This window comes from Eucyclogobius newberryi, unplaced genomic scaffold, assembly GCF_026437365.1.
Source record: "Eucyclogobius newberryi isolate DKJ021-1_F unplaced genomic scaffold, fEucNew1.0.hap1 SCAF_235, whole genome shotgun sequence".
Lineage (NCBI taxonomy): Eukaryota > Metazoa > Chordata > Actinopteri > Gobiiformes > Gobiidae > Eucyclogobius > Eucyclogobius newberryi.
Window position 1 is genome coordinate 29,626 of NW_027315874.1, and position 17,727 is coordinate 47,352.

Sequence of the window (17,727 nt, forward strand, 5' to 3'; positions counted from 1 at the left end):
TAAACCAGGTCTAAACCAGGTCTAAACCAGGTCTAAACCAGGACTAGACCAGGTCTAAACCAGGACTAGACCAGGTCTAAACCAGGTCTAAACCAGGTCTAAACCAGGACTAAACCAGGTCTAAACCAGGTCTAAACCAGGACTAAACCAGGTTTAAACCAGGTCTAAACCGGGTCTAAACCAGGTCTAAACCAGGACTAAACCAGGTCCAAACCAGGTCTAAACCAGGACTAAACCAGGTCTAAACCAGGTCTAAACCAGGTCTAAACCAGGTCTAAACCAGGTCTAAACCAGGACTAAACCAGGTCTAAACCAGGTCTAAACCAGGTCCAAACCAGGTCAAAACCAGGTCTAAACCAGGACTAAACCAGGTCTAAACCAGAACTAAACCAGAACTAAACCAGGACTAAACCAGGACTAAACCAGGTTTAAACCAGGTCTAAACCAGGTCTAAACCAGGTCTAAACCAGGTCTAAACCAGGACTAAACCAGGTCTAAACCAGGTCTAAACCAGGTCTAAACCAGGACTAAACCGGGTCTAAACCAGGTCAAAACCAGGTCTAAACCAGGTCTAAACCAGGACTAAACCAGGACTAAACCAGGACTAAACCAGGTCTAAACCAGGTCTAAACCAGGACTAAACCAGGTCTAAACCAGGTCTAAACCAGGTCTAAACCAGGTCTAAACCAGGACTAAACCAGGTCTAAACCAGGTCTAAACCAGGTCTAAACCAGGTCCAAACCAGGTCTAAACCAGGTCTAAACCAGGTCTAAACCAGGACTAAACCAGGTCTAAAACAGGTCTAAACCAGGTCTAAACCAGGTCTAAACCAGGACTAAACCAGGTCTAAACCAGAACTAAACCAGAACTAAACCAGGACTAAACCAGGACTAAACCAGGTTTAAACCAGGTCTAAACCAGGTCTACACCAGGACTAAACCAGGTCTAAACCAGGTCAAAACCAGGTCTAAACCAGGACTAAACCAGGTCTAAACCAGGTCTAAAGCAGATCTAAACCAGGACTAAACCAGGTCCAAACCAGGTCTAAACCAGGTCTAAACCAAGACTAAACCAGAACTAAATCAGGACTAAACCAGGTCTAAACCAGGACTAAACCAGGACTAAACCAGGTCTAGATTATCTTAAACCAGGTCTAAACTAAGACTAAACCAGGTCTAAACCAGGTCTAAAGCAGGTCTAAAGCAAATCTAAACCAGGTCTAAACGAGGTATAAACCAGGTATAAACCAGGTGTAAACCAGGTCTAAACCAGGTCTAAACCAGGTCTCTCTGGGTCTTGTGTCATCTTCACAGTGTCTTCGAGCTGGACAGCAGTGGCGTGCAGGAGCAGATAACATATCGTTACAAACACAGAGGGAAAAGCCGCTCCGAGACGTTTCCGTACAGACTCGCCGACGGTCACTGGCACAGGATCGCTCTGACCGTTTCAGCTTCACATCTGACACTGCACATTGACTGTAACAGGTGAGAAGAACTCTGAGGTTTAGTCCTGGTTTAGACCTGGTTTAGTCCTGGTTTAGACCTGGTTTAGACCTGGTTTAGTCCTGGTTTAGACATGGTTTAGACTTGGTTTAGTCCTGGTTTAGTCCTTGTTTAGACCTGGTTTAGACCTGGTTTAGACCTAGTTTAGTCCTGGCTTAGACCTGGTTTAGACCTGGTTTGGACCTGGTTTAGTTCTGGTTTAGACCTGGTTTAGTCCTGGTTTGGACCTGGTTTAGTCTTGGTTTAATCCTGGTTTGGACCTGGTTTAGTCCTGGTTTAGTCCTGGTTTAGATCTGCTTTAGACCTGGTTTAGTCCCGGTTTAGTCCTGGTTTAGTCCTGGTTTAGTCCTGGTTTAGTCCTGGTTTAGTCCTGGTTTAGACCTGGTTTAGTCCTGGTTTAGAACTGGTTTAGTCCTGGTTTAGTCCTGGTTTAGTCCTGGTTTAGACCTGGTTTAGTCCTGGTTTAGTCCTGGTTTAGTCCTGGTTTAGACCTGGTTTAGTCCTGGTTTAGTCCTGGTTTAGTCCTGGTTTAGACCTGGTTTAGTCCTGGTTTAGTCCTGGTTTAGTCCTGGTTTAGTCCTGGTTTAAACCTGGTTTAGTCCTGGTTTAGACCTGGTTATGTCCTGGTTTAGTCCTGGTTTAGTCCTGGTTTAGTCCTGGTTTATTCCTGGTTTAGTCCTGGTTTAGTCCTGGTTTAGTCCTGGTTTAGTCCTTGTTTAGATCTGCTTTAGACCTGGTTTAGACCTGGTTTAGTCCTGGTTTAGTCCTGGTTTAGTCCTGGTTTAGTCCTGGTTTAGACCTGGTTTAGTCCTGGTTTAGTCCTGGTTTAGTCCTGGTTTAGTCCTGGTTTAAACCTGGTTTAGTCCTGGTTTAGACCTGGTTATGTCCTGGTTTAGTCCTGGTTTGGACCTGGTTTAGTCCTGGTTTGGACCTGGTTTAGATCTAGTTTAGTCCTGGTTTAGACCTGGTTTAGACCTGGTTTAGACCTGGTTTAGACCTAGTTTAGTCCCGGTTTAGTCCTGGTTTAGTCCTTGTTTAGTCCTGGTTTAGTCCTGGTTTAGTCTTTGTTTAGTCTTGGTTTAGTCCTTGTTTAGACCTGGTTTAGTCCTGGTTTGGACCTGGTTTAGTCCTGGTTTAGTCCTGGTTTAGTCCTGTTTTAGTCCTGGTTTAGTCCTGGTTTAGTACTGGTTTAGTCCTGGTTTAGTCCTGGTTTAGTCCTGGTTTAGTCCTTGTTTAGTCCTGGTTTAGTCCTGGTTTAGTCCTGTTTTAATCCTGGTTTAGTCCTTTTTTTAGACCTGGTTTAGTCATGGTTTAGACATGGTTTAGACTTGGTTTAGTCCTGGTTTAGTCCTGGTTTAGTCCTGGTTTAGTCCTGGTTTAGTCTTGGTTTAGTCTTGGTTTAGTCCTTGTTTAGACCTGGTTTAGTCCTGGTTTGGACCTGGTTTAGTCCTGGTTTAGTCCTGGTTTAGTACTGGTTTAGTCCTGGTTTAGTCCTGGTTTAGTCCTGGTTTAGTCCTTGTTTAGTCCTGGTTTAGTCCTGGTTTAGTCCTGTTTTAATCCTGGTTTAGTCCTTTTTTTAGACCTGGTTTAGTCATGGTTTAGACATGGTTTAGACTTGGTTTAGTCCTGGTTTAGTCCTGGTTTAGTCCTGGTTTAGACCTGGTTTAGTCCTGGTTTAGTCCTGGTTTAGACCTGGTTTAGTCCTGGTTTAGTCCTGGTTTAGTCCTGGTTTAGTCCTGGTTTAGACCTGGTTTAGTCCTGGTTTAGTCCTGGTTTAGACCTGGTTTAGTCCTGGTTTAGTCCTGGTTTAGTCCTGGTTTAGACCTGGTTTAGTCCTGGTTTAGATCTGCTTTAGACCTGGTTTAGACCTGGTTTAGTCCTGGTTTAGTCCTGGTTTAGTCCTGGTTTAGACCTGGTTTAGTCCTGGTTTAGTCCTGGTTTAGTCCTGGTTTAGACCTGGTTTAGACCTGGTTTAGTCCTGGTTTAGTCCTGGTTTAGTCCTGGTTTAGTCCTGGTTTAGTCCTGGTTTAAACCTGGTTTAGTCCTGGTTTAGACCTGGTTATGTCCTGGTTTAGTCCTGGTTTAGTCCTGGTTTAGTCCTGGTTTAGTCCTGGTTTAGACCTGGTTTAGTCCTGGTTTGGACCTGGTTTAGTCCTGGTTTGGACCTGGTTTAGATCTAGTTTAGTCCTGGTTTAGACCTGGTTTAGACCTGGTTTAGACCTGGTTTAGACCTAGTTTAGTCCCGGTTTAGTCCTGGTTTAGTCCTTGTTTAGTCCTGGTTTAGTCCTGGTTTAGTCCTTGTTTAGTCCTGGTTTAGTCCTGGTTTAGTCCTGTTTTAATCCTGGTTTAGTCCTTTTTTTAGACCTGGTTTAGTCCTGGTTTAGTCCTGATTTAAACCTGGTTTAGTCCTGGTTTAGATCTGCTTTAGACCTGGTTTAGACCTGGTTTAGTCCCGGTTTAGTCCTGGTTTAGTCCTGGTTTAGACCTGGTTTAGTCCTGGTTTAGTCCTGGTTTAGTCCTGGTTTAGTCCTGGTTTAGTCCTGGTTTAGACCTGGTTTAGTCCTGGTTTAGTCCTGGTTTAGACCTGGTTTAGTCCTGGTTTAGACCTGGTTTAGTCCTGGTTTAGTCCTGGTTTAGTCCTGGTTTAGACCTGGTTTAGTCCTGGTTTAGTCCTGGTTTAGTCCTGGTTTGGACCTGGTTTAGTCCTGGTTTAGTCCTGGTTTAGTCCTGGTTTAGACCTGGTTTAGACCTGGTTTAGTCCTGGTTTAGTCCTGGTTTAGTCCTGGTTTAGACCTGGTTTAAACCTGGTTTAGTCCTGGTTTAGACCTGGTTATGTCCTGGTTTAGTCCTGGTTTAGTCCTGGTTTAGTCCTGGTTTATTCCTGGTTTAGTCCTGGTTTAGTCCTGGTTTAGTCCTGGTTTAGACCTGGTTTAGTCCTGGTTTAGACCTGGTTATGTCCTGGTTTAGTCCTGGTTTAGTCCTGGTTTAGTCCTGGTTTATTCCTGGTTTAGTCCTGGTTTAGTCCTGGTTTAGTCCTGGTTTAGTCCTGGTTTAGACCTGGTTTAGTCCTGGTTTGGACCTGGTTTAGTCCTGGTTTAGACCTGGTTTAGTCCTTGTTTAGTCCTGGTTTAGTCCTGGTTTAGTCTTGGTTTAGTCTTGGTTTAGTCCTTGTTTAGACCTGGTTTAGTCCTGGTTTGGACCTGGTTTAGTCCTGGTTTAGTCCTGGTTTAGTCCTGTTTTAGTCCTGGTTTAGTCCTGGTTTAGTACTGGTTTAGTCCTGGTTTAGTCCTGGTTTAGTCTTGGTTTAGTCCTAGTTTAGTCCTTTTTTTAGACCTGGTTTAGTCCTGGTTTAGACATGGTTTAGACTTGGTTTAGTCCTGGTTTAGTCCTGGTTTAGTCCTGGTTTAGTCCTGGTTTAGTCTTGGTTTAGTCTTGGTTTAGTCCTTGTTTAGACCTGGTTTAGTCCTGGTTTGGACCTGGTTTAGTCCTGGTTTAGTCCTGGTTTAGTCCTGGTTTAGTCCTGGTTTAGTCCTTGTTTAGTCCTGGTTTAGTCCTGGTTTAGTCCTGTTTTAATCCTGGTTTAGTCCTTTTTTTAGACCTGGTTTAGTCATGGTTTAGACATGGTTTAGACTTGGTTTAGTCCTGGTTTAGTCCTGGTTTAGTCCTGGTTTAGACCTGGTTTAGTCCTGGTTTAGTCCTGGTTTAGTCCTGGTTTAGTCCTGGTTTAGTCCTGGTTTAGTCCTGGTTTAGATCTGCTTTAGACCTGGTTTAGACCTGGTTTAGTCCTGGTTTAGTCCTGGTTTAGTCCTGGTTTAGTCCTGGTTTAGACCTGGTTTAGTCCTGGTTTAGTCCTGGTTTAGTCCTGGTTTAGTCCTGGTTTAAACCTGGTTTAGTCCTGGTTTAGACCTGGTTATGTCCTGGTTTAGTCCTGGTTTAGTCCTGGTTTAGTCCTGGTTTATTCCTGGTTTAGTCCTGGTTTAGTCCTGGTTTGGACCTGGTTTAGTCCTGGTTTGGACCTGGTTTAGATCTAGTTTAGTCCTGGTTTAGACCTGGTTTAGACCTGGTTTAGACCTGGTTTAGACCTAGTTTAGTCCCGGTTTAGTCCTGGTTTAGTCCTTGTTTAGTCCTGGTTTAGTCCTGGTTTAGTCTTTGTTTAGTCTTGGTTTAGTCCTTGTTTAGACCTGGTTTAGTCCTGGTTTGGACCTGGTTTAGTCCTGGTTTAGTCCTGGTTTAGTCCTGTTTTAGTCCTGGTTTAGTCCTGGTTTAGTACTGGTTTAGTCCTGGTTTAGTCCTGGTTTAGTCCTGGTTTAGTCCTGGTTTAGTCCTTGTTTAGTCCTGGTTTAGTCCTGGTTTAGTCCTGTTTTAATCCTGGTTTAGTCCTTTTTTTAGACCTGGTTTAGTCCTGGTTCAGTCCTGGTTTAGACCTGGTTTAGTCCTGGTTTAGTCCTGGTTTAGACCTGGTTTAGTCCTGGTTTAGTCCTGGTTTAGTCCTGGTTTAGTCCTGGTTTAGACCTGGTTTAGTCCTGGTTTAGTCCTGGTTTAGACCTGGTTTAGTCCTGGTTTAGACCTGGTTTAGTCCTGGTTTAGTCCTGGTTTAGTCCTGGTTTAGTCCTGTTTTAATCCTGGTTTAGTCCTTTTTTTAGACCTGGTTTAGTCATGGTTTAGACATGGTTTAGACTTGGTTTAGTCCTGGTTTAGTCCTGGTTTAGTCCTGGTTTAGACCTGGTTTAGTCTTGGTTTAGTCCTGGTTTAGACCTGGTTTAGTCCTGGTTTAGTCCTGGTTTAGATCTGCTTTAGACCTGGTTTAGACCTGGTTTAGACCTGGTTTCGTCCTGGTTTAGTCCTGGTTTAGTCCTTGTTTAGTCCTGGTTTAGTCCTGGTTTAGTCCTTGTTTAGTCCTGGTTTAGTCCTGGTTTAGTCCTGTTTTAATCCTGGTTTAGTCCTTTTTTTAGACCTGGTTTAGTCCTGGTTTAGTCCTGGTTTAGTCTTGGTTTAAACCTGGTTTAGTCCTGGTTTAGATCTGCTTTAGACCTGGTTTAGACCTGGTTTAGTCCCGGTTTAGTCCTGGTTTAGTCCTGGTTTAGACCTGGTTTAGTCCTGGTTTAGTCCTGGTTTAGACCTGGTTTAGTCCTGGTTTAGTCCTGGTTTAGTCCTGGTTTAGTCCTGGTTTAGACCTGGTTTAGTCCTGGTTTAGTCCTGGTTTAGACCTGGTTTAGTCCTGGTTTAGACCTGGTTTAGTCCTGGTTTAGTCCTGGTTTAGTCCTGGTTTAGACCTGGTTTAGTCCTGGTTTAGATCTGCTTTAGACCTGGTTTAGACCTGGTTTAGTCCTGGTTTAGTCCTGGTTTAGTCCTGGTTTGGACCTGGTTTAGTCCTGGTTTAGTCCTGGTTTAGTCCTGGTTTAGACCTGGTTTAGACCTGGTTTAGTCCTGGTTTAGTCCTGGTTTAGTCCTGGTTTAGTCCTGGTTTAGTCCTGGTTTAAACCTGGTTTAGTCCTGGTTTAGACCTGGTTATGTCCTGGTTTAGTCCTGGTTTAGTCCTGGTTTATTCCTGGTTTAGTCCTGGTTTAGTCCTGGTTTAGTCCTGGTTTAGTCCTGGTTTAGACCTGGTTTAGTCCTGGTTTGGACCTGGTTTAGTCCTGGTTTGGACCTGGTTTAGATCTAGTTTAGTCCTGGTTAAGACCTGGTTTAGACCTGGTTTAGACCTGGTTTAGTCCTTGTTTAGTCCTGGTTTAGTCCTGGTTTAGTCTTGGTTTAGTCTTGGTTTAGTCCTTGTTTAGACCTGGTTTAGTCCTGGTTTGGACCTGGTTTAGTCCTGGTTTAGTCCTGGTTTAGTCCTGTTTTAGTCCTGGTTTAGTCCTGGTTTAGTACTGGTTTAGTCCTGGTTTAGTCCTGGTTTAGTCCTGGTTTAGTCCTGGTTTAGTCCTTTTTTTAGACCTGGTTTAGTCCTGGTTTAGACATGGTTTAGACTTGGTTTAGTCCTGGTTTAGTCCTGGTTTAGTCCTGGTTTAGTCCTGGTTTAGTCTTGGTTTAGTCTTGGTTTAGTCCTTGTTTAGACCTGGTTTAGTCCTGGTTTGGACCTGGTTTAGTCCTGGTTTAGTCCTGGTTTAGTCCTTGTTTAGTCCTGGTTTAGTCCTGGTTTAGTCCTGTTTTAATCCTGGTTTAGTCCTTTTTTTAGACCTGGTTTAGTCATGGTTTAGACATGGTTTAGACTTGGTTTAGTCCTGGTTTAGTCCTGGTTTAGTCCTGGTTTAGACCTGGTTTAGTCCTGGTTTAGTCCTGGTTTAGACCTGGTTTAGTCCTGGTTTAGTCCTGGTTTAGTCCTGGTTTAGACCTGGTTTAGTCCTGGTTTAGTCCTGGTTTAGACCTGGTTTAGTCCTGGTTTAGACCTGGTTTAGTCCTGGTTTAGTCCTGGTTTAGTCCTGGTTTAGACCTGGTTTAGACCTGGTTTGGACCTGGTTTAGTTCTGGTTTAGACCTGGTTTAGTCCTGGTTTGGACCTGGTTTAGTCCTGGTTTAGTCTTGGTTTAATCCTGGTTTGGACCTGGTTTAGTCCTGGTTTAGTCCTGGTTTAGATCTGCTTTAGACCTGGTTTAGACCTGGTTTAGTCCCGGTTTAGTCCTGGTTTAGTCCTGGTTTAGTCCTGGTTTAGTCCTGGTTTAGACCTGGTTTAGTCCTGGTTTAGTCCTGGTTTAGAACTGGTTTAGTCCTGGTTTAGTCCTGGTTTAGTCCTGGTTTAGTCCTGGTTTAGTCCTGTTTTAATCCTGGTTTAGTCCTTTTTTTAGTCCTGGTTTAGTCCTGGTTTAGACCTGGTTTAGTCCTGGTTTAGACCTGGTTTAGTCCTGGTTTAGTCCTGGTTTAGTCCTGGTTTAGTCCTGTTTTAATCCTGGTTTAGTCCTTTTTTTAGACCTGGTTTAGTCATGGTTTAGACATGGTTTAGACTTGGTTTAGTCCTGGTTTAGTCCTGGTTTAGTCCTGGTTTAGACCTGGTTTAGTCTTGGTTTAGTCCTGGTTTAGACCTGGTTTAGTCCTGGTTTAGTCCTGGTTTAGTCCTGGTTTAGTCCTGGTTTAGACCTGGTTTAGTCCTGGTTTAGTCCTGGTTTAGACCTGGTTTAGTCCTGGTTTAGACCTGGTTTAGTCCTGGTTTAGTCCTGGTTTAGTCCTGGTTTAGACCTGGTTTAGTCCTGGTTTAGATCTGCTTTAGACCTGGTTTAGACCTGGTTTAGTCCTGGTTTAGTCCTGGTTTAGTCCTGGTTTAGACCTGGTTTAGTCCTGGTTTAGTCCTGGTTTAGTCCTGGTTTAGACCTGGTTTAGACCTGGTTTAGTCCTGGTTTAGTCCTGGTTTAGTCCTGGTTTAGTCCTGGTTTAAACCTGGTTTAGTCCTGGTTTAGACCTGGTTATGTCCTGGTTTAGTCCTGGTTTAGTCCTGGTTTAGTCCTGGTTTAGTCCTGGTTTAGACCTGGTTTAGTCCTGGTTTGGACCTGGTTTAGTCCTGGTTTGGACCTGGTTTAGATCTAGTTTAGTCCTGGTTTAGACCTGGTTTAGACCTGGTTTAGACCTGGTTTAGACCTAGTTTAGTCCCGGTTTAGTCCTGGTTTAGTCCTTGTTTAGTCCTGGTTTAGTCCTGGTTTAGTCCTTGTTTAGTCCTGGTTTAGTCCTGGTTTAGTCCTGTTTTAATCCTGGTTTAGTCCTTTTTTTAGACCTGGTTTAGTCCTGGTTTAGTCCTGGTTTAGTCTTGGTTTAATCCTGGCTTGGACCTGGTTTAGTTCTGGTTTGAACCTTGTTTAGTCCTGGTTTAGATCTGCTTTAGACCTGGTTTAGACCTGGTTTAGTCCTGGTTTAGTCCTGGTTTAGTCCTGGTTTAAACCTGGTTTAGTCCTGGTTTAGATCTGCTTTAGACCTGGTTTAGACCTGGTTTAGTCCCGGTTTAGTCCTGGTTTAGTCCTGGTTTAGACCTGGTTTAGTCCTGGTTTAGTCCTGGTTTAGACCTGGTTTAGTCCTGGTTTAGTCCTGGTTTAGTCCTGGTTTAGTCCTGGTTTAGACCTGGTTTAGTCCTGGTTTGGACCTGGTTTAGTCCTGGTTTGGACCTGGTTTAGATCTAGTTTAGTCCTGGTTAAGACCTGGTTTAGACCTGGTTTAGACCTGGTTTAGTCCTTGTTTAGTCCTGGTTTAGTCCTGGTTTAGTCTTGGTTTAGTCTTGGTTTAGTCCTTGTTTAGACCTGGTTTAGTCCTGGTTTGGACCTGGTTTAGTCCTGGTTTAGTCCTGGTTTAGTCCTGTTTTAGTCCTGGTTTAGTCCTGGTTTAGTACTGGTTTAGTCCTGGTTTAGTCCTGGTTTAGTCCTGGTTTAGTCCTGGTTTAGTCCTTTTTTTAGACCTGGTTTAGTCCTGGTTTAGACATGGTTTAGACTTGGTTTAGTCCTGGTTTAGTCCTGGTTTAGTCCTGGTTTAGTCCTGGTTTAGTCTTGGTTTAGTCTTGGTTTAGTCCTTGTTTAGACCTGGTTTAGTCCTGGTTTGGACCTGGTTTAGTCCTGGTTTAGTCCTGGTTTAGTCCTGGTTTAGTCCTGGTTTAGTCCTTGTTTAGTCCTGGTTTAGTCCTGGTTTAGTCCTGTTTTAATCCTGGTTTAGTCCTTTTTTTAGACCTGGTTTAGTCATGGTTTAGACATGGTTTAGACTTGGTTTAGTCCTGGTTTAGACCTGGTTTAGTCCTGGTTTAGTCCTGGTTTAGTCCTGGTTTAGTCCTGGTTTAGACCTGGTTTAGTCCTGGTTTAGTCCTGGTTTAGACCTGGTTTAGTCCTGGTTTAGTCCTGGTTTAGTCCTGGTTTAGTCCTGGTTTAGTCCTGGTTTAGACCTGGTTTAGTCCTGGTTTAGACCTGGTTTAGTCCTGGTTTAGTCCTGGTTTAGTCCTGGTTTAGACCTGGTTTAGACCTGGTTTGGACCTGGTTTAGTTCTGGTTTAGACCTGGTTTAGTCCTAGTTTGGACCTGGTTTAGTCCTGGTTTAGTCTTGGTTTAATCCTGGTTTGGACCTGGTTTAGTCCTGGTTTAGTCCTGGTTTAGATCTGCTTTAGACCTGGTTTAGACCTGGTTTAGTCCCGGTTTAGTCCTGGTTTAGTCCTGGTTTAGTCCTGGTTTAGTCCTGGTTTAGTCCTGGTTTAGACCTGGTTTAGTCCTGGTTTAGTCCTGGTTTAGAACTGGTTTAGTCCTGGTTTAGTCCTGGTTTAGTCCTGGTTTAGTCCTGGTTTAGACCTGGTTTAGTCCTGGTTTAGTCCTGGTTTAGACCTGGTTTAGTCCTGGTTTAGACCTGGTTTAGTCCTGGTTTAGTCCTGGTTTAGTCCTGGTTTAGTCTTGGTTTAATCCTGGTTTGGACCTGGTTTAGTCCTGGTTTAGTCCTGGTTTAGATCTGCTTTAGACCTGGTTTAGACCTGGTTTAGTCCCGGTTTAGTCCTGGTTTAGTCCTGGTTTAGTCCTGGTTTAGTCCTGGTTTAGTCCTGGTTTAGACCTGGTTTAGTCCTGGTTTAGTCCTGGTTTAGAACTGGTTTAGTCCTGGTTTAGTCCTGGTTTAGTCCTGGTTTAGTCCTGGTTTAGACCTGGTTTAGTCCTGGTTTAGTCCTGGTTTAGACCTGGTTTAGTCCTGGTTTAGACCTGGTTTAGTCCTGGTTTAGTCCTGGTTTAGTCCTGGTTTAGTCCTGGTTTAGACCTGGTTTAGTCCTGGTTTAGTCCTGGTTTAGTCCTGGTTTAGTCCTGGTTTATTTCTGGTTTAGTCCTGGTTTAGTCCTGGTTTAGTCCTGGTTTAGTCCTTGTTTAGATCTGCTTTAGACCTGGTTTAGACCTGGTTTAGTCCTGGTTTAGTCCTGGTTTAGTCCTGGTTTAGACCTGGTTTAGTCCTGGTTTAGTCCTGGTTTAGACCTGGTTTAGTCCTGGTTTAGTCCTGGTTTAGTCCTGGTTTAGTCCTGGTTTAGTCCTGGTTTAAACCTGGTTTAGTCCTGGTTTAGACCTGGTTATGTCCTGGTTTAGTCCTGGTTTAGTCCTGGTTTATTCCTGGTTTAGTCCTGGTTTAGTCCTGGTTTAGTCCTGGTTTGGACCTGGTTTAGTCCTGGTTTGGACCTGGTTTAGATCTAGTTTAGTCCCTGTTTAGACCTGGTTTAGACCTGGTTTAGACCTGGTTTAGACCTAGTTTAGTCCCGGTTTAGTCCTGGTTTAGTCCTTGTTTAGTCCTGGTTTAGTCCTGGTTTAGTCTTTGTTTAGTCTTGGTTTAGTCCTTGTTTAGACCTGGTTTAGTCCTGGTTTGGACCTGGTTTAGTCCTGGTTTAGTCCTGGTTTAGTCCTGTTTTAGTCCTGGTTTAGTCCTGGTTTAGTACTGGTTTAGTCCTGGTTTAGTCCTGGTTTAGTCCTGGTTTAGTCCTTGTTTAGTCCTGGTTTAGTCCTGGTTTAGTCCTGTTTTAATCCTGGTTTAGTCCTTTTTTTAGACCTGGTTTAGTCATGGTTTAGACATGGTTTAGACTTGGTTTAGTCCTGGTTTAGTCCTGGTTTAGTCCTGGTTTAGTCTTGGTTTAGTCTTGGTTTAGTCCTTGTTTAGACCTGGTTTAGTCCTGGTTTGGACCTGGTTTAGTCCTGGTTTAGTCCTGGTTTAGTACTGGTTTAGTCCTGGTTTAGTCCTGGTTTAGTCCTGGTTTAGTCCTTGTTTAGTCCTGGTTTAGTCCTGGTTTAGTCCTGTTTTAATCCTGGTTTAGTCCTTTTTTTAGACCTGGTTTAGTCATGGTTTAGACATGGTTTAGACTTGGTTTAGTCCTGGTTTAGTCCTGGTTTAGTCCTGGTTTAGACCTGGTTTAGTCCTGGTTTAGTCCTGGTTTAGACCTGGTTTAGTCCTGGTTTAGTCCTGGTTTAGTCCTGGTTTAGACCTGGTTTAGTCCTGGTTTAGACCTGGTTTAGTCCTGGTTTAGTCCTGGTTTAGTCCTGGTTTAGTCCTGGTTTAGACCTGGTTTAGTCCTGGTTTAGATCTGCTTTAGACCTGGTTTAGACCTGGTTTAGTCCTGGTTTAGTCCTGGTTTAGTCCTGGTTTGGACCTGGTTTAGTCCTGGTTTAGTCCTGGTTTAGTCCTGGTTTAGACCTGGTTTAGACCTGGTTTAGTCCTGGTTTAGTCCTGGTTTAGTCCTGGTTTAGTCCTGGTTTAAACCTGGTTTAGTCCTGGTTTAGTCCTGGTTTAGTCCTGGTTTATTCCTGGTTTAGTCCTGGTTTAGTCCTGGTTTAGTCCTGGTTTAAACCTGGTTTAGTCCTGGTTTAGATCTGCTTTAGACCTGGTTTAGACCTGGTTTAGTCCCGGTTTAGTCCTGGTTTAGTCCTGGTTTAGACCTGGTTTAGTCCTGGTTTAGTCCTGGTTTAGACCTGGTTTAGTCCTGGTTTAGTCCTGGTTTAGTCCTGGTTTAGTCCTGGTTTAGACCTGGTTTAGTCCTGGTTTGGACCTGGTTTAGTCCTGGTTTGGACCTGGTTTAGATCTAGTTTAGTCCTGGTTAAGACCTGGTTTAGACCTGGTTTAGACCTGGTTTAGTCCTTGTTTAGTCCTGGTTTAGTCCTGGTTTAGTCTTGGTTTAGTCTTGGTTTAGTCCTTGTTTAGACCTGGTTTAGTCCTGGTTTGGACCTGGTTTAGTCCTGGTTTAGTCCTGGTTTAGTCCTGTTTTAGTCCTGGTTTAGTCCTGGTTTAGTACTGGTTTAGTCCTGGTTTAGTCCTGGTTTAGTCCTGGTTTAGTCCTGGTTTAGTCCTTTTTTTAGACCTGGTTTAGTCCTGGTTTAGACATGGTTTAGACTTGGTTTAGTCCTGGTTTAGTCCTGGTTTAGTCCTGGTTTAGTCCTGGTTTAGTCTTGGTTTAGTCTTGGTTTAGTCCTTGTTTAGACCTGGTTTAGTCCTGGTTTGGACCTGGTTTAGTCCTGGTTTAGTCCTGGTTTAGTCCTGGTTTAGTCCTGGTTTAGTCCTTGTTTAGTCCTGGTTTAGTCCTGGTTTAGTCCTGTTTTAATCCTGGTTTAGTCCTTTTTTTAGACCTGGTTTAGTCATGGTTTAGACATGGTTTAGACTTGGTTTAGTCCTGGTTTAGACCTGGTTTAGTCCTGGTTTAGTCCTGGTTTAGTCCTGGTTTAGTCCTGGTTTAGACCTGGTTTAGTCCTGGTTTAGTCCTGGTTTAGACCTGGTTTAGTCCTGGTTTAGTCCTGGTTTAGTCCTGGTTTAGTCCTGGTTTAGTCCTGGTTTAGACCTGGTTTAGTCCTGGTTTAGACCTGGTTTAGTCCTGGTTTAGTCCTGGTTTAGTCCTGGTTTAGACCTGGTTTAGACCTGGTTTGGACCTGGTTTAGTTCTGGTTTAGACCTGGTTTAGTCCTAGTTTGGACCTGGTTTAGTCCTGGTTTAGTCTTGGTTTAATCCTGGTTTGGACCTGGTTTAGTCCTGGTTTAGTCCTGGTTTAGATCTGCTTTAGACCTGGTTTAGACCTGGTTTAGTCCCGGTTTAGTCCTGGTTTAGTCCTGGTTTAGTCCTGGTTTAGTCCTGGTTTAGTCCTGGTTTAGACCTGGTTTAGTCCTGGTTTAGTCCTGGTTTAGAACTGGTTTAGTCCTGGTTTAGTCCTGGTTTAGTCCTGGTTTAGTCCTGGTTTAGACCTGGTTTAGTCCTGGTTTAGTCCTGGTTTAGACCTGGTTTAGTCCTGGTTTAGACCTGGTTTAGTCCTGGTTTAGTCCTGGTTTAGTCCTGTTTAGTCTTGGTTTAATCCTGGTTTGGACCTGGTTTAGTCCTGGTTTAGTCCTGGTTTAGATCTGCTTTAGACCTGGTTTAGACCTGGTTTAGTCCCGGTTTAGTCCTGGTTTAGTCCTGGTTTAGTCCTGGTTTAGTCCTGGTTTAGTCCTGGTTTAGACCTGGTTTAGTCCTGGTTTAGTCCTGGTTTAGAACTGGTTTAGTCCTGGTTTAGTCCTGGTTTAGTCCTGGTTTAGTCCTGGTTTAGACCTGGTTTAGTCCTGGTTTAGTCCTGGTTTAGACCTGGTTTAGTCCTGGTTTAGACCTGGTTTAGTCCTGGTTTAGTCCTGGTTTAGTCCTGGTTTAGTCCTGGTTTAGACCTGGTTTAGTCCTGGTTTAGTCCTGGTTTAGTCCTGGTTTAGTCCTGGTTTATTTCTGGTTTAGTCCTGGTTTAGTCCTGGTTTAGTCCTGGTTTAGTCCTTGTTTAGATCTGCTTTAGACCTGGTTTAGACCTGGTTTAGTCCTGGTTTAGTCCTGGTTTAGTCCTGGTTTAGACCTGGTTTAGTCCTGGTTTAGTCCTGGTTTAGACCTGGTTTAGTCCTGGTTTAGTCCTGGTTTAGTCCTGGTTTAGTCCTGGTTTAGTCCTGGTTTAAACCTGGTTTAGTCCTGGTTTAGACCTGGTTATGTCCTGGTTTAGTCCTGGTTTAGTCCTGGTTTATTCCTGGTTTAGTCCTGGTTTAGTCCTGGTTTAGTCCTGGTTTGGACCTGGTTTAGTCCTGGTTTGGACCTGGTTTAGATCTAGTTTAGTCCCTGTTTAGACCTGGTTTAGACCTGGTTTAGACCTGGTTTAGACCTAGTTTAGTCCCGGTTTAGTCCTGGTTTAGTCCTTGTTTAGTCCTGGTTTAGTCCTGGTTTAGTCTTTGTTTAGTCTTGGTTTAGTCCTTGTTTAGACCTGGTTTAGTCCTGGTTTGGACCTGGTTTAGTCCTGGTTTAGTCCTGGTTTAGTCCTGTTTTAGTCCTGGTTTAGTCCTGGTTTAGTACTGGTTTAGTCCTGGTTTAGTCCTGGTTTAGTCCTGGTTTAGTCCTTGTTTAGTCCTGGTTTAGTCCTGGTTTAGTCCTGTTTTAATCCTGGTTTAGTCCTTTTTTTAGACCTGGTTTAGTCATGGTTTAGACATGGTTTAGACTTGGTTTAGTCCTGGTTTAGTCCTGGTTTAGTCCTGGTTTAGTCTTGGTTTAGTCTTGGTTTAGTCCTTGTTTAGACCTGGTTTAGTCCTGGTTTGGACCTGGTTTAGTCCTGGTTTAGTCCTGGTTTAGTACTGGTTTAGTCCTGGTTTAGTCCTGGTTTAGTCCTGGTTTAGTCCTTGTTTAGTCCTGGTTTAGTCCTGGTTTAGTCCTGTTTTAATCCTGGTTTAGTCCTTTTTTTAGACCTGGTTTAGTCATGGTTTAGACATGGTTTAGACTTGGTTTAGTCCTGGTTTAGTCCTGGTTTAGTCCTGGTTTAGACCTGGTTTAGTCCTGGTTTAGTCCTGGTTTAGACCTGGTTTAGTCCTGGTTTAGTCCTGGTTTAGTCCTGGTTTAGACCTGGTTTAGTCCTGGTTTAGACCTGGTTTAGTCCTGGTTTAGTCCTGGTTTAGTCCTGGTTTAGTCCTGGTTTAGACCTGGTTTAGTCCTGGTTTAGATCTGCTTTAGACCTGGTTTAGACCTGGTTTAGTCCTGGTTTAGTCCTGGTTTAGTCCTGGTTTGGACCTGGTTTAGTCCTGGTTTAGTCCTGGTTTAGTCCTGGTTTAGACCTGGTTTAGACCTGGTTTAGTCCTGGTTTAGTCCTGGTTTAGTCCTGGTTTAGTCCTGGTTTAAACCTGGTTTAGTCCTGGTTTAGTCCTGGTTTAGTCCTGGTTTATTCCTGGTTTAGTCCTGGTTTAGTCCTGGTTTAATCCTGGTTTAGTCCTGGTTTAGACCTGGTTTAGTCCTGGTTTGGACCTGGTTTAGATCTAGTTTAGTCCTGGTTAAGACCTGGTTTAGACCTGGTTTAGACCTGGTTTAGTCCTTGTTTAGTCCTGGTTTAGTCCTGGTTTAGTCTTGGTTTAGTCTTGGTTTAGTCCTTGTTTAGACCTGGTTTAGTCCTGGTTTGGACCTGGTTTAGTCCTGGTTTAGTCCTGGTTTAGTCCTGTTTTAGTCCTGGTTTAGTCCTGGTTTAGTACTGGTTTAGTCCTGGTTTAGTCCTGGTTTAGTCCTGGTTTAGTCCTGGTTTAGTCCTTTTTTTAGACCTGGTTTAGTCCTGGTTTAGACATGGTTTAGACTTGGTTTAGTCCTGGTTTAGTCCTGGTTTAGTCCTGGTTTAGTCCTGGTTTAGTCTTGGTTTAGTCTTGGTTTAGTCCTTGTTTAGACCTGGTTTAGTCCTGGTTTGGACCTGGTTTAGTCCTGGTTTAGTCCTGGTTTAGTCCTGGTTTAGTCCTTGTTTAGTCCTGGTTTAGTCCTGGTTTAGTCCTGTTTTAATCCTGGTTTAGTCCTTTTTTTAGACCTGGTTTAGTCATGGTTTAGACATGGTTTAGACTTGGTTTAGTCCTGGTTTAGTCCTGGTTTAGTCCTGGTTTAGACCTGGTTTAGTCCTGGTTTAGTCCTGGTTTAGACCTGGTTTAGTCCTGGTTTAGTCCTGGTTTAGTCCTGGTTTAGTCCTGGTTTAGACCTGGTTTAGTCCTGGTTTAGACCTGGTTTAGTCCTGGTTTAGTCCTGGTTTAGTCCTGGTTTAGACCTGGTTTAGACCTGGTTTGGACCTGGTTTAGTTCTGGTTTAGACCTGGTTTAGTCCTGGTTTGGACCTGGTTTAGTCCTGGTTTAGTCTTGGTTTAATCCTGGTTTGGACCTGGTTTAGTCCTGGTTTAGTCCTGGTTTAGATCTGCTTTAGACCTGGTTTAGACCTGGTTTAGTCCCGGTTTAGTCCTGGTTTAGTCCTGGTTTAGTCCTGGTTTAGTCCTGGTTTAGTCCTGGTTTAGAACTGGTTTAGTCCTGGTTTAGTCCTGGTTTAGTCCTGGTTTAGTCCTGGTTTAGACCTGGTTTAGTCCTGGTTTAGTCCTGGTTTAGACCTGGTTTAGTCCTGGTTTAGACCTGGTTTAGTCCTGGTTTAGTCCTGGTTTAGTCCTGGTTTAGTCCTGGTTTAGACCTGGTTTAGTCCTGGTTTAGATCTGCTTTAGACCTGGTTTAGACCTGGTTTAGTCCTGGTTTAGTCCTGGTTTAGTCCTGGTTTAGACCTGGTTTAGTCCTGGTTTAGTCCTGGTTTAGTCCTGGTTTAGACCTGGTTTAGTCCTGGTTTAGTCCTGGTTTAGTCCTGGTTTAGTCCTGGTTTAGTCCTGGTTTAAACCTGGTTTAGTCCTGGTTTAGACCTGGTTATGTCCTGGTTTAGTCCTGGTTTAGTCCTGGTTTAGTCCTGGTTTATTCCTGGTTTAGTCCTGGTTTAGTCCTGGTTTAGTCCTGGTTTAGTCCTTGTTTAGATCTGCTTTAGACCTGGTTTAGACCTGGTTTAGTCCTGG

General features: G+C 43.8%; 1 protein-coding gene across 1 annotated transcript in view; it reads left to right on the forward strand.

The window, feature by feature from the left end:
• Positions 1-17,727, forward strand: part of LOC140372470 (protein kinase C-binding protein NELL1-like) — a gene marked incomplete at both ends in the record, with an annotated part of 97,515 nt that overhangs the window by 3,191 nt on the left and 76,597 nt on the right. The window contains one exon of the mRNA XM_072459568.1: positions 1,314-1,484. Within this exon, the coding sequence (XP_072315669.1) occupies positions 1,314-1,484 (171 nt within the window). The remainder of the gene's footprint in view (positions 1-1,313; positions 1,485-17,727) is intronic.